Source organism: Nanorana parkeri, unplaced genomic scaffold, assembly GCF_000935625.1.
Source record: "Nanorana parkeri isolate BGI_ZX_2015 unplaced genomic scaffold, ASM93562v1 scaffold61, whole genome shotgun sequence".
In the NCBI taxonomy this organism is placed as follows: Eukaryota; Metazoa; Chordata; class Amphibia; order Anura; family Dicroglossidae; genus Nanorana; species Nanorana parkeri.
In genome coordinates this window covers 2,012,639-2,027,801 of record NW_017306329.1, presented here as the reverse complement: position 1 = coordinate 2,027,801, position 15,163 = coordinate 2,012,639, and the positions used below count along the sequence as shown (strand labels likewise).

At 42.3% G+C, this 15,163-nt stretch overlaps 1 protein-coding gene across 1 annotated transcript in view; it reads right to left on the bottom strand.

Moving 5' to 3' along the window:
* Window positions 1-15,163, bottom strand: part of TXNL1 (thioredoxin like 1) — a 21,081-nt gene that overhangs the window by 5,085 nt on the left and 833 nt on the right. The window contains exons 2-6 of the mRNA XM_018576233.1: window positions 9,644-9,740; window positions 7,466-7,639; window positions 6,029-6,151; window positions 4,438-4,507; window positions 173-345 (exon numbers count right to left, since the gene is read on the bottom strand). Of these exons, the coding sequence (XP_018431735.1) occupies window positions 173-345; window positions 4,438-4,507; window positions 6,029-6,151; window positions 7,466-7,639; window positions 9,644-9,740 (637 nt within the window). The remainder of the gene's footprint in view (window positions 1-172; window positions 346-4,437; window positions 4,508-6,028; window positions 6,152-7,465; window positions 7,640-9,643; window positions 9,741-15,163) is intronic.

Genomic DNA, 15,163 nt, shown 5'->3' with positions numbered 1-15,163 from the left:
AAGACCAAGTTTGAGCTGGCGTAGAGACGCCGGTGCTCAGTTACTGTATACAACTGTATGCGTTTCGAAAATATTTCAGGTTACTATGTAACGAATCACCACATGTGACTGTCCTGGATATTCGGGTTCCTAGGTAGATAGAGGTTTGGAAATGTGCTTGATTTGCTCTTACCGTTACACTGTTTACATTCTGAAACTTTACATAGCGTAGCTGTATAATGCTTTCCTCTTTTATGTCATCTGCTGTTAGTTCCAGAGCTTGAGTAGGTTCACTTCTCATCGCTTCATCAAAATCCATAGATCGCGGCAGATTTATGAAGATTTTGACATACTTTGAACCCTGGCCTGTAGACGGAAAGAGAAAAAAGGATTTACCACTCTGCCATGACCTGCCAGTAAACGGAAGTACGGATTAGATTGCCCAGCGCTTGGGAAAAATGTTCCCGTCCGCTTGTCAGAAATGTTCCCGGTCAGGCTTATGCTCTGTGACAGCATAAGAGTTCTTATAGTCTAGAGCAGGGGTCTCAATGTACCGGGCCACGAGCCAGTACTATGTGGCCCACAGCCAGCAGACAAGTCAGGAACACAGTCACAGACCGCGTAACTGTCTTGTGGGCGCAGTTACATTTTTTTTGGGGGAAGTGTATTCATTTATATGTGTATATGTGCAGGGGTAGTTTTTTTTCAATGTGTATGGGGGGAGGGGGGTTAGTGTATTATTTTTTATGTGTAGTGGTAGTATTTTTTCAATGTGCATGGGGGTAAATTTTTATATGTGTGGGGGTGGTATTTTTTTTTATGCATGGTGGCAAATGTACTAGGCGTTTTTACAAGCGGCAGCTGTCACCCATTTAAAGTGACATTAAACCCTCAGATTTTTTAACATAAAACAATACTGTAATGTGCGCCTTACTGTTATCCATGGTAGTTTCCCTTCTCTTTGCTGCTCTTCCTTTTAAATCTGTATCGCTTCTCATGCTGGGCAGAACTTCTGTTTTGCGGCAGACTGCCTTGTCTCTGGAATGGATGCCTTGTCTCTGTGTGTAAGTTTGCAACCTGAGCCAGCACTACAGGAAGAGGCACTCAGCTGCAAAGGGAAGTTCTCCCCCAGCATGAGAAGACATGAGGATTTAAAAGGAAGAGCAGCAAAGAGAAGGGAAACTACCATGGATTACAGTAAGGCACACATTACAGTATTGGTTTATGCTAAAAAATCTGAGGGTTTAATGTCACTTGTGACAACGGCTGGATGTAAACGCCTGCACACCGCATGTAATCGTATTTAATATGATTATATGTGGTTAGGAATCAATCACTCTCCCCTGACGCAATGATTGTGCATCCAGGGAAAGTGTTTTCAAACTGCATGTAATCATATCACATACCATTACATGCGGAGTGCAGGCGTTTACATGCAGCAGCTGTCACCTGATTATTAACTTGGATGGGTGACAGTTGCCACTTGTAAACACCAGATTAGGCAGTCATGCTGCAGGAAAATGCAAATTGACATCTATAGGAATTAATAGGATTGCATACGGCATGAACACCCAAGTCTATAGGAATGAATAAAATTGCAGAGGGTATGGGCTTCCAAGTCTGTAGGCATTAATGGGATTGCAGAGGGCATGAGCTTGCGAGCCTTTAGGAATGAATAGAATGTCAGAGGGCAATGGGCTTGCAAGCCTATAAGAATGAATGGGATTGCAAAGTGCATGGGCTCACAGATCTATAGAAAGGAATGAAATTGCAGAGAACATGGGCTTGCAAGTATATAGGAATGAATGGTATTGCAGTGGGCATAGGCTTCTAATTCTATAGGAATGAATGGGATTGCAAATCTATAGGAATGAATAGAGTTGCAAAGGGCATGGGCTCGCAAGTCTATAGAAATCAACGCCCTTGCAGAGGGCATAGGCTTGCAGGTCTATAGGAATGAATGGGATTGCAGAGTGCATGGGCTCCCAAGTCTACAGCAATGAATGGGTTTGCAGAGGGCATGGGCTCCCAAGTCTATAGGGGTTAATGGGAATGCAGATGACATGGACTTGGAAGCCTTTAGGAATGAATGAAATTTTAGAGGGCAATGGGCTCGTAAGTCTATTGGAATGAATGTGAATGCAAAGCGCAAGCGCTGACAAACCTATAGTAATGAATGGAATTACAGAGCACACGGGATCACAAGTCTACAGGCGGAAAGGAGAATGTAGAGGGCATAGGCATGCAAGTTTATAGGAATGAATGGGATTGTAGAGGGCATGGTCTTTCAATGTTATACAAACAAATAAAATTGCAGAGAACACGGGCTGCAACTCTTTAGGAATAAACAGAATTGCACAGGGCATAGAATGGCAAGACTAAAAAAATGAATGCCTAGGCCAGGGCGTACATGGGCCCGGCCAGAAAGATTTCTGACAAGCTGGTGGATGATATATTGCTGGGGCAGGAGAGTTTAAAACTGGTAGTGGAGGTCTTGGTTGTTCTCATATAGAAGTAGAAAAAAATATGTATCTCGAAAAGAAAAGAAAAAATATGCAACAGCTTTAAACTAATCTGCAACTGTGAAAATAAATTAAACTATTTCACAGCTTATTTACACTAAGCTTTGACAAAGGAACAAGAGGTCTGAGGGCATTCAGCAGGAGACCATGCTGACAGTACACAGAGGTGCCTCAAATTGAACACAGCCTTCCAGAAGCACACAGAACAGGGAATTAGAATAAGGAGCGCTGCCCTTGACTTTGTTTATGTAATCAAAATGTTTGAACTATTCAAAGCTAAAGAGGTCTTTCATGGAGGATGAAAGGGGAGAAAAAGCGCTTTAACATCTTCAGGCCCAGCTGAAACAAGAGGATGCTCAAATAAATGATGGCTGGCATCAGGTCACACAATCTCTGTAATGATCCTTTATCCATAAAAGATTTGTTAAAAATTACTTTGTAAAATCTTAAAAGGGAAAATCCTGCCAAACCAGCAAATATGTCAGACACATATGAAAAGTTTTGTCTGCCAAAAGATTTATAAAGCAGTGCACACACTTATATAATTAGACTTTATACTCTAGACTTGTTCCTGTAATGGCAGCCTTCATAATTCTGCCATGACAATGTAAGAAAATTCTAAACACTTCCCATTGGAATATTTTAACAGCTTGCCACAAGTCCATTATATATATGCAGACGGACGGCACACTCTTCTCAGCGGCTCACCGTAAATAAAATGGCATTTTATTTTTCCTGTGTGCACGTGCCCCCTAGCGCAAATGCAAGCAGGACACTTTAAACATTTTAAACAGGCGGTGACGGCTGTTACTCACAAGCGTTCGCTTGTATGGTGCGTGGAAGTGTACGGCCCCTGCCGCTACCTATCCCGGGCTCTGATGTCCACAGTGCAGGCCCGGCACAGCGGGTCTCTGCACCGAGATCAGAGGGAGAGCAGCACACGTCCACCAGCACACGTCCACCAGCTGATCTCCTCTCTGATCACTGAAAGAGGAAGTGATGTGTATTACATCAATACCAGTTTCAGTGTGCCATTTTTCAGGCTGCTGTGGCTGGAGGAGAAGCTGGTGAAGTAGATCACATAGGGGGCTTGTTATCCCCCTATTTGATAACAAAGTTGTGTGTACAAAAAAAAAAAAAATTAAAGACACACACACACACATATATATATATATATATATACACATAGATCTATATATAGATCTATATATATATATATATATTAACAAACATTTTTTATAAGTCCCCCACCCCAACATACACAAAAGTAATTACGCATTGGGTGCCCGACTTGCACTCAGCTAACGTCTAAGTGCGAGCAATAATTCTAGAAACATCAATCACTGATAACACTAAACTGATGAGCAGTAAAAGCTTTTAAAGCGTTGCCTACGGCCAATTTTGAGTATGGTAGGTTTTGTGATTTTGCAGGCGTGCACAATTTTAAGGCTTTTGGTTTGGTGACACACATTTGGTGTCTATTAATACAACGAGACCCCGTCAGATTATTGGCTAATGTTTCATAACATAGGAGAAACAGTTTAATTTCCTCCAATCTTCAGTACTTTTTTCCTTATATAGTAAAAAATAGAAACCCCCCAGTGGTGACTAAATGCCACCAAAACAAAGCTCTATCGATCCCCCCAAAAATAGTATAATATTTATTTTGGTACAGCGTTGTATGACTGAGTAAATGTCAAAGTACCTCAGCGCTGAATACTGAAAAATGGCCTGGACAGGAAGGGGGTGTAACAGCCCGGTCATCAAGTGGTTAAGAGTGTATGACATAAAAAGGAATTTGTCCCTAAGAAAATAGTCTGCATTGTAATAATACAACTAAACGAAGTCAATGTACACAAACATAGTAAAGAGTTTACTCCAAAACCAAAGCATGGAAACAGAAAAATTATGGATATCTGCAGTTAGGAGTACTTACCATTATCAGGACCCTGAAGCTTCATAGAATATAATTTAACTGGCTGGTTGAAAGCTACAGTGATCAGGAGCTGTTGGGAGGTAACATAGAAGTTAGTCATTCAGAAAGACTGCTTGTGATAAGTAATGACTGTAAGGCAATGTGTCTGATTAATCAAGCAGCAATATGTGATTAGCATGCTAATAAATCCCATATCACAGCAATATTATCATATGAGGGGATGCCTCTGTCATCTAAGCCTTATAAGGACAAGAACTAATTCACTAGGTGAAAAATCTTATTCCAGGGTTAAAGATGAGCAACACCATTAACCTATTCATGAAACCAAACCAGTGATGCACAATTCCTATCGCCCAGGACACCAAGTTCTGTTCGCCGGGCAGGTGTTTTTTTCTACATTTAGCCCTGCTGTGGGCAGCAGCACTCCCTATTACACACAATGTACATTAAAGGGTAACTTCACTTTCCCATGTAATTTGGTAAAATCGAATTACTGGCTCAAATCGGGCCCCCTCTGCTCTTCCGGTCAGGACACTCTCTGCAAGGAGTTTGCATGTCCTCCCTGTGCTTGTTTGGGTTTCCTTCGGGTACTCCGGTTTCCTCCCACACTCCAAAGACATGCTGAAAGGTTAATTGGCTCTCCTATGTATGCGAGATAGGGACATTAGATTATAAGCTCCTGGAGGGCAGGGACTGATGTGAATGTGCGCTATGTAAAGTGCTGCAGAAATTATCAGCACTATATAAATACCTGTAATACATAAAGGTGGTCCAAGGTCCAAAGAAATATTAAGAGTGTGACTTTTTTTGGCCAGGCAGTGTATTTACAGTGGTCTTCTTGTTTAATTCAGTCTGGATTAACAGAGTTATCCAAGTGAAAATGCCCACAAAACTACTAACACAATGTTGGGACACATTTCCAACACAGCAAGTGCACAGATAGGCCAGACAAAATGTATATTTTTACAGTATAGATGCTACATGCAATGAAGGTAGCCAGACTAAAGATCAAAGTGATGTGAACATTAAACCATTCAATTTGGAATGAGGCATGACAAATGTGGTTTTGACGTCTAATAAATGTTATATATACTGTATACACAGCCCAGTGCAAGAGGCACTCATGGGTCTTCCACTGGACCATTTGTGTCTACTTGCCTTGAGCGCACCCAGGCAGCTTTTGCTCTTATCTGAGTATGGTGCCCACCACTGGACTGATAGATATAAAACTTCCTCATACCACAGAGTGTATATAGCAAATTCAAGTGCTTCATTTCACAGAGGCATCATTACCACCTAGTGAATAAAGTTCCTCATGACACAGTGACATAAGCTCCATGTGAATAAAGTTCCTCATGACACAGTGACATCACAAGCCTGCAGTAAAAAAAAACTGCCTCATACAAAAGGTGATACCACTAATGCCTGTTGAAAAAATGGCCTTGGCTGATAAGCTAGACACTGGTTTGGCCTACAATGTCACTTTTGTGTTTGACAGGTACACTTAAATCTGAACTAGAAAACCCAAACATGAACGGATGTTCCTCCCACAGCTACATTACTGAGCATCAATTTTGTATTTAGAATTTACCTGTTCATCGCAGTCTGATTCAAGGTACGTCGGGTCTTTCCTTAAGCAGTTCTCAAACCCATGTTCATCACTTTCATTGAGACATTCACAACCGGCTTTGCTTACGAATGGCATTAAATCTTCCTGACTTTTCATTGTTCGTGACTTCAAGCTGAAGCGAACTTGGGTTCTGCAGCAGGACAATGATCCAAAAAAATTGCACGAATTTCCATGTGCGATATTGCGTGACTTTTTCCTATTGGGCTGTATGCAATCAGGAGCAAAAACGCTTGAAATCCGCAGAAAAAAGGGTCATGTAGGAGCGACGAGCTACAAGCGATATTGAGCGGCGAGATGTGAACAGTTTCATTAAAATGGATTGGAGAAGCAACATAGAGCGATATCGCATGGAAATATGAGCGATATCGCTGCAAAAATCGCTCAGCGTGAATGGGGCCTCAAGGGTCACGGAAGGACATATACTAGCGCCCTCCCATGACTCAAAGCACAGTATATTGTGGGCTACAGCCAGGACGGATACCAACATTACATCTTAATGTACAGCTCCATGTCGCCCGTCGCGGTCGTAAGTCGCACCTGCAGGACCCTTTTTTCGGCGGATGTCGCGCAATTTTTCTATTTTTTTTTAATGCAGCCCGACGGTGAAGGTCGCGCTACCGTCGCCCCGAAAGTTGCGCTATCCCGGCCGCCCGGATCCGCTCCAAAAGGTATGTCGCTCAGTGTGAACGGGGCCTTACTCCACTCAGCGCTGGAGGATCGGAGAGGGGGGAATCCCTGCAGGGAGCTGTGACTGACAGTCACCGCTCTCTGCAGGGAGATGATCGAGAACTGAGCGAGCGACGGTATGTCTTCGCTCACTTCCCGATCTATTGAGACGACGTGTGACAGTTTCATTGTCACACGTCGTCTTGAACTATGAGGATGAGTGGAAATCACTCACCTCATAGTTCTCCTTTAAATGATTTATAGCTTTCTGCCTAAAAATATTAACAGGGAAACATAAAAGTGACATTAAACCCTCAGATTTTTTTTAACATAAACCAATACTGTAATGTGTGCCTTACAGTAATCCATGGTAGTTTCCCTTCTCTTTGCTGCTCTTCCTTTTAAATCCTTATCTCTTCTCATGCTTGGGGAGAACCTCCCTTTGCAGCTGAGTGCCTCTTCCTGTAGTGCTGGCTCAGGTTGTGAACCTGCACACAGGCACCATGTATCCATTCCTGAGACAAGGCAGTCTGCTGCAAAACAGAAGTTCTGCCCAGCATGAGAAGTGATTCGGATTTAAAAGGAAGAGCAGCAAAGAGAAGGGAAACTACCATGGATTACAGTAAGGCGCACATTACAGTATTGGTTTATGTTTAAAAAATCTGAGGGTTTAATGTCACTTTAATTACATTTCATCATATATAATAAGAGCCAATGAAAACATATACATACGTATCCTTTAGGAATATCTGTGTCTTCATTGTTCCCCGGATCATTCTCTAAGTGCTGTTTAATTTTTTCTTCTAAACCAGAAGCATCTGCGCCTTGGTACTGATCAATTTTTACTTTATTTCGGAAGAATAAAAACGTGGGGGTTGCTGATATATTGTTGGCAGCAGCTGTTCCCTGAAACAAAAAATAAAAGACAAATAAAAAGATGTTAATTCTGAACACTGACATTTCAAGGAATTCTTTCATACATTTTTCTTTTGCTTTTAATCATCCTAAGAGCGACCATATCAACTTTTACTATCAAGATTAACAGAGCAGTCAAGTATAACCACCACAAAAAGTAATACAGTGGGTACAGATATGTAGTTATATATGACACATGCGTATACCCCTGGGTCATCAGTAACTCAATATTTATCAAAGGAAATATCAAGTAAAAGTCTGTGAACTGGGAACAGAAAGTTTAGAGCAACCTCATGCCACGTCAATAAAGTCCCCCTTACATATCTGATATTTGATCCTGCCAGTTACACACTTCATGTCTTAGGGTGACTCGCTGTACTGGATCAATAGAAGAGCAGCGTTCTCACCCTAGGACAGGAAGTCTGTTAGGGTTATACAATGCTTTCTACCCTACTCATCTAAATAACATAGGAGGGATATGTTTTAGAGTTCACAGAGATGAACTGGGCAATATTATTATTATTCAGGATTTATATAGCGCCAACAGTTTGCGCAGTGGGGATTAATGTCTATAAGGAAGATATTACAATCACAATACAATTCAAGTTGGTAAGGAGGACCCTGCCCTTGAGGGCTTACAATCTAAATGGAAGGGGGAAGTGATACATGAGGAGGTAGCTGTGTGGGGATGAATTATTTGAGAACGTGATGGTTGAGCAGTTAGGTTGAGGTGGCATAGGCTACCCTGACGAGATGAGTCTTAAGGGATTGCCTAAAGGCAGTCAGAGTTGAAGACAGAGGGACAGGTTGGGGTAGAGAGTTTCAGAGGATGGGATAGACTCTAGAGAAGTCGTAGAGGTGAGCATGCAAGGAGTTGACGAGGGAGCTGGAAAGCAGGAGGTCTTGGGATGAGCAGAGTGAACAGTTAGGGTGATACTTTGAGACAAGGTTGGAGATATAGCCGGGGGGAGAGTTGTGGTTGGCTTTGTAAGTCATTGTTAATATTTTGAATTTTATTCTTTGGGCTATTGGAAGCCAGTGCAGGGATTGGCAGAGGAAGGTTGCAATACCGAGAATGCTGCTTTCTATAACACTGTGCAATACAGGATTTTACAAACTCACTGGATTTCTGGTAGGATCTACAGGTATATATTTGCACTTATCAAACTGAAATAACAAAATGCTTTCAAAGGTCAATTTAACAGACCAGAGGAGAGCAAAGAGAAAATATCCTCTGAAATGCAATAAGACCTCCCACCAAAGTCTCTGCCTAGTTCTGTCCCCCTTCTTCTATATATGTATTATAATAATAATAACAACTATATGTATTATTATAATTATCATCATTATAAGGCAGGATTTACAGTCTGAGCAGCTCTTTACAATATAAAAGGAAGACAGTACAGTAACAATATAATTCCATACAAGAGATTAGAAGGACCCTGCTCATGAGACCTTATAATCTACAAGGAGGGGCAAGCAACTCAAAAAGTAGAAACTGTAAGGCCTGGTTCACACCTAGGCGTATTGCATATGCGCGACCGTCGCGTTTTTTTACCGCGATTCACGGTAAAAAAGTTGCGCGACAAACGCGCGTTTCCGAAGGCTACTTGGCTGTATCCCAATGGAAACGCGGAACAAAACGGCCCAAAGCAGTACATGTACCTTTTCAGGCGTGGGCCGTTTTGTAGCGCGTTAGGGACGGGCGGAAATACGCCAAGGTGGGAACGAGACCATTGAATACAATGGGATTTATATTTTTGAGCGTTTTGTAGAGCGTTCGTCGAGCGTAGAACACGCTACAAAACGTTCAGGTGTGAACGAGGGCTTAAGAGTCTCATTGCTGTATTACAAACGAGAATAGGAAGTCTCTGAAATGACCATGGCAGGTAGAGAGCCTGAGGAACTGGGAACAGAGATCTCTACTGGAGGTCCTAAGATTAAAAAAAAGATGTCAGTTGGCCATTCCATCCATTAAAGGTTCAGTCCACTTACTTGGCACTGATGTACGTCCACGTCCAGAAAGATGGCTTGCGGATACTTATTACTAAGCGATATGAACACCGGCGCTATCCTTACACATGGAGTACACCTGAAATACAACAACCACAATCAAAATCCAGGCAGAATAAATGCTATACACACAAGTAGTGCTGGAGACTCCTCTTTACCTGTACCTGTAGACCTGGGTACTGGATATAATCCTCATCAGGACTGGTGACTCGCTTAATCCAATTAATATGATTATTATGGATTAGAATAAACTCAGACAATCTTATTTATAATCTCAGATGAGCAGCGATGATTCATAGACCTGTGATGAACTTCTATACATCTAATGCAGCAAAGTGACATTAGATTGTCATTACCAAGCGCAGCTTCAAACACCAAACTGTAAATCTTGACACCATACATGGGGCAGCACAATGCCTTAGTGGTTAGTTTTTTTGCCCTGCAGCACTGGGGGTCCCCGGTTCAAATCCCGGTAAGGACACTATCTGCAAGGAGTTTGCATGCTCTCCCTGTGCTTGGTTAGGTTTTCTCCGGGTACTCTGGTTTCCTCCCACACTCCAAAGACATGGTGTAAGGTTCATTGGCTCCATTCTAAATCAGCCCTGTATGTATACATGTGTGACAACACAACGCATGCTATTGCAATAACTTCCGGTATAGGGAAAAAACAGAACTGCAACGCACAGCTGGGGGGAAGGTGCGTTGGGGTGCTATTTAAATGAATGGCAATGTAACGTACCTAGTGCATGGTGGCTGGGGGTGCATGGTACCGCACGCTAGGTGCGCTGTGCGATAGTGTGAGCTAACTGCACGGTATCTTAATTTAGCGCAATGCTTCTGGTGTGAACCGGCCCTGAATGTTTAATCCCCACTGGCAATACATCCACATTGGAAAACCTGCAGAATGTCAAGGTGTGGAAATTTTGCACAGATGCACTTTAGTACCAGAGACTCCCCTAAATCTCTAATTTTCTGCCAGTAATGACCCCTCCCCCAAATTAGCTTTCTGTATAGGTTAGGCTCACAATATGGCCAAAAGTTTGTGGACGCCTGACCTTCACCCCTACATGAGCCTGTCTAAAATCCCATTATAAAACCAAGGGCATTAGAATGGACTTGCTCCCCACCTTGGTGGCTATATACAACAAGGCTTTGGAGTGTGTCTGTAGGAATTTTTCCCCATTCATATAAATACTTTTTTTGAGTGTAGATCTGTTTGTCTCAAGCGCATCACTTACCAGTGATTGATTCACTACCTCTGCTTGAGGTCATTTCCAGCAGCGGAGATAAGTCAGTCAACAGTAAAGGTGGCCATACACTAGGGCTGCAACCAACTAATCGATTCATTGATAATGAGAATAGTTGTAAACTACACTGATTATCGATTAGTTGGTTGGCTCCCGTAGCTCTCTCCTGCATGCTGGGAGGGGGGCACAGCAAGCAGACGGCAGGTGCAGTAGCCAGCCTGCTACTGGCTAGTGGAATTTGAAATGGCCAATAGCAGGCCGGCTATTCACCAGCCCACTGCTTGCTTTATTTACATCCAGCTGCCGTCTGCAGAATCGGTCCACCGGCAGCTGTCATTCCCTGGCTAAAGCTATTCAAGCATCATGTGCTTACAGTACAATTATAAAAAAAAAAAAATCATATATCTATAGATAGTTTTCAATGGCACCCCAAACACGCCCCCCACCCACAGTGTGATTGCCCGCACAGGGACGCACGGTACCGCAGTGCCATGCGTTCCAGTGCAGTGTGATGGCAAAAAAATGTGCACGCAGTTGTATTCTGAAGTAAACATTGTTTGTAACACTGCATGTGTGGATTTTCAATTAAGGATGGTATTTAACTTTTTTTAATCCGATTAATCGGAATAAAAATAATCGCCCAACTACACGATTATGAAAATAATCATTAGTTGCAGCCCTACCATATACTGTGCGAATGTCGGATGGTTCTTGAGGAACCGGACGAAATTTACACAGTGGGTGGCGCTGTTGGCACCCCTCGATCAGCTGATTGAAGGAGGCGGTTGAAAGATCTTTGTACTAAGAGAGCTGGCAACCATTACTGTGGTTACTGCGGCTACTGTGAGAATGCGAAAGAAACAGCGGGGTATTCCCCAATTAACACGCTCATAGCGCTGACGGAGGAATCTACTCTATTTTTGTCGTTCAGCCCTCAGGGTGAACAAAAAAAATACAGCAGTATATGGCCAGCTGAAGAGGCATATTCATTCTTATGCCCCTCGGGTCAGTCTAGTGACCATAATGCTGAGCAATATAAAATGTCAGATTTTTGCAGAATGAGCAGCTCTGTGAATGATTTATAAATACACCCATAAGAGTAAATTTCAGTCAAGAGCACATTTGTGAGGTCAGGTACTGATGTTGGATAAGAAGAACTGGCTCACAACTAGTGTGCCAAGTCATCCCAAAGGTACTCAGGGTTGAGGTCAGGGCTCTGCACAGGACACTCGAGTTCCTCCACACCAGACTGGTCACACCATGGCTTTATGGAGCTGGCTTTGTGCGTAGGAGCACGCTCATAATAGAACAGAAAAGGACTTTCATTAAACTGTATCCACAAGTATGCAAGTGCACAATAGTCTAATAACCCTTCAATGAAAACAATCTCTTCTGGCCATATAGGAAGTGTAATGGTCAGATGTCCACAACCTTTTGAGTGTATAGTGCACATACATGCATTTGTGATTACACACAGACGTTTTTAACAGCAAAGCCTAAAAAAAACCTTGACGTGGTGCTACAACCGCACTGAAAGGGTTAACTGCTTAGTTCTATCTAGGGGTATTTTGTAAAGGACTTTTACTAACCTGATCCCCCCAGAAGTCAGTGCCCACCTTGTCCCTCCTCCACCCCAGCTTGTGGACTGTCCCTTGGCATCTTCATGTACAATGAGTGCATCACATACAGCTCTATATGCACTCCAAGTAATATCAGTGGGCCTCCCACTGCCAGAGGCCCACTGATAGGGGTAAAGAGGCTGCAGGTACCCACCTTAGAGCCTGCAGCAGTGGGGATTAGGTAAAAAAATGTTTTTGTACATAAGTCCCCAAGACCTAAATGAGCAGTTAACCCTTGCAGTGCAGGGGTAGCTTGCGATATACTGAGCTTTGGGTCACGTGAGGAGGTTAGTATATGTCTTCCCGTGACCCTAAAGAGAACTATGGGGAAAAACACTTGCCCCATAGTTCTCTTTTAAGCAAATGTACTTAAAGTGGACCTTTACCCCGTCACTAAAAATTACATCAGCATGCAGCTCTGTATGCTGATATGAATGTAAGATGATTTCATAAGTTAAACATGTTTTTCATTTACTTACAATTACCGTTTTCCACTTCCTAGTCAACCTTGGCACAAATAATGTCATCTGTGCCCAAGTGTTGCATCCTGGGAAGGTTACATCAGCAGAGCATTGCTGGCAAATCTCATAAGATCTCAGGGAAATACATTTTTATCCCGAGATGGTGTACAGTCACATGTCCTAGTCACATGTGTCAGAGTTTCAGGAAGTAAAGGGATATAGACTAATTTCCCTTAATAAAAATGGCCACTGTCAGAAGACTGGGGAAGAAAAGAGAAATAAGGAATGCAAAGAATAAAAAGCCGGCAGTTATCTAGAAGTATGTGTTTGTAGATTGTCATTACTAAACATTTCTAAAGGTGGCTTTGGTGTTATCTTAAAGATATGGGTAAAGGTCCGATTTAAGGTTTCCAGCCCTTATTCACAAATGTGATCAGATAATGGTAGTATATAAAAAAAAAAAGTTTCTGACAACATGTAATATATATATATATATCACAAAATCTGTGCTCTTGGAACTAACTAAAAGTATATTGACCCTGAAGCTGCTATGAGAATAGTTTTATAAATTTGGAAGTGTTAACACAGCGCTAAAGGTGACTAAATAGACTAAAACAAAATAAACAGTGTTGTGGATGAAATTACTGAAAAAACTTCATACCTAATAAAAGGTGGATAATAAACTGTGAACCATTAAATATAAATATGTCCTAATACCTGATAATACGTGACGTTTCTTTAGGGAGTCAAAATTATATATCCATAAATCAATGTGAGAACATGAAACATCCCGGTGTCAAATGTAAGAAAGATTCAAATAGTGAAAAGAATTGTTATACAAAAATATGTGACATATTATTGGACACAAAGTAGCCAAATCAACATGGAACACAGATGTTTTTCTTTCAAAATCCCAGTAATAGTGGCAATGAATTGTGAGATAAGTGAAATGCTAAGTCATTTGAATAATAAAAAAAAAATAAAAAATAGTGAGAAGAAATCGTGAGGAAAAATCTTCTTAATCTAAGTGTTCTGATCAGCAGTCCCCCCAGGTAATTAGCACTCACCAGAACCAGTGAGTATATACGATCATTCAGAGAGAGTCTAGACTTCCGATCACCACGTTCGGTGTTCTCAAGCTTCCCCCAGCAGTAGGACAGACACTGACAGGTGTTCCTCCCTGCAGTATCGCCACGGTCCCGGCTCTGAGTTTGAAGCAGGCGGCGGCTTCTCTCCTCTGTGTGCCGCTGGTGTTTCCCCCGCGGTCTCGATCAGTATATTTAGAGTGGTATTGGAAAAGGAAAGTTCCAGAGTCCGCTTGAGGAAGGAACAGTGGCCATCCGTTTGTGTTTTGCCGGCTGATGTTCGTAATTTTAAATGTAAGTTGCTATTTTTTAATAAAACTTTTTGCTGATTGATTGCACTATGAGGGTTGTTTTTTCTTTTCCAATACCACTCTAAATATACTGATCGAGACCGCGGGGGAAACACCAGCGGCACACAGAGGAGAGAAGCCGCCGCCTGCTTCAAACTCAGAGCCGGGACCGTGGCGATACTGCAGGGAGGAACACCTGTCAGTGTCTGTCCTACTGCTGGGGGAAGCTTGAGAACACCGAACGTGGTGATCGGAAGTCTAGACTCTCTCTGAATGATCGTATATACTCACTGGTTCTGGTGAGTGCTAATTACCTGGGGGGACTGCTGATCAGAACACTTAGATTAAGAAGATTTTTCCTCACGATTTCTTCTCACTATTTGGACTTTTTCTTTTTGATTTTATCATTCAAATGACTTAGCATTTCACTTATCTCACAATTCATTGCCACTATTACTGGGATTTTGAAAGAAAAACATCTGTGTTCCATGTTGATTTGGCTACTTTGTGTCCAATAATATGTCACATTTTTGTATAACAATTCTTTTCACTATTTGAACGCCCGGCTTTCTGATTGGCCGGGTAGCTGACTCCTTGGTAGCTTGTCACCAGGTGGAGCCGGCTTCCTGGGTGGTGTCCCCTGTCATGGTGATCGGTATACAGTATATAGGGGGTGGTCATGTCCCCTGTCATGGTGATACAGTTGGGGGTGGTGATGTCAGTGATCTGTATATAGAGGGTGGTGATGTCATGGTGATCTCTATACAGTATATAGGGGGGGGGTATCCCATCATGGTGGC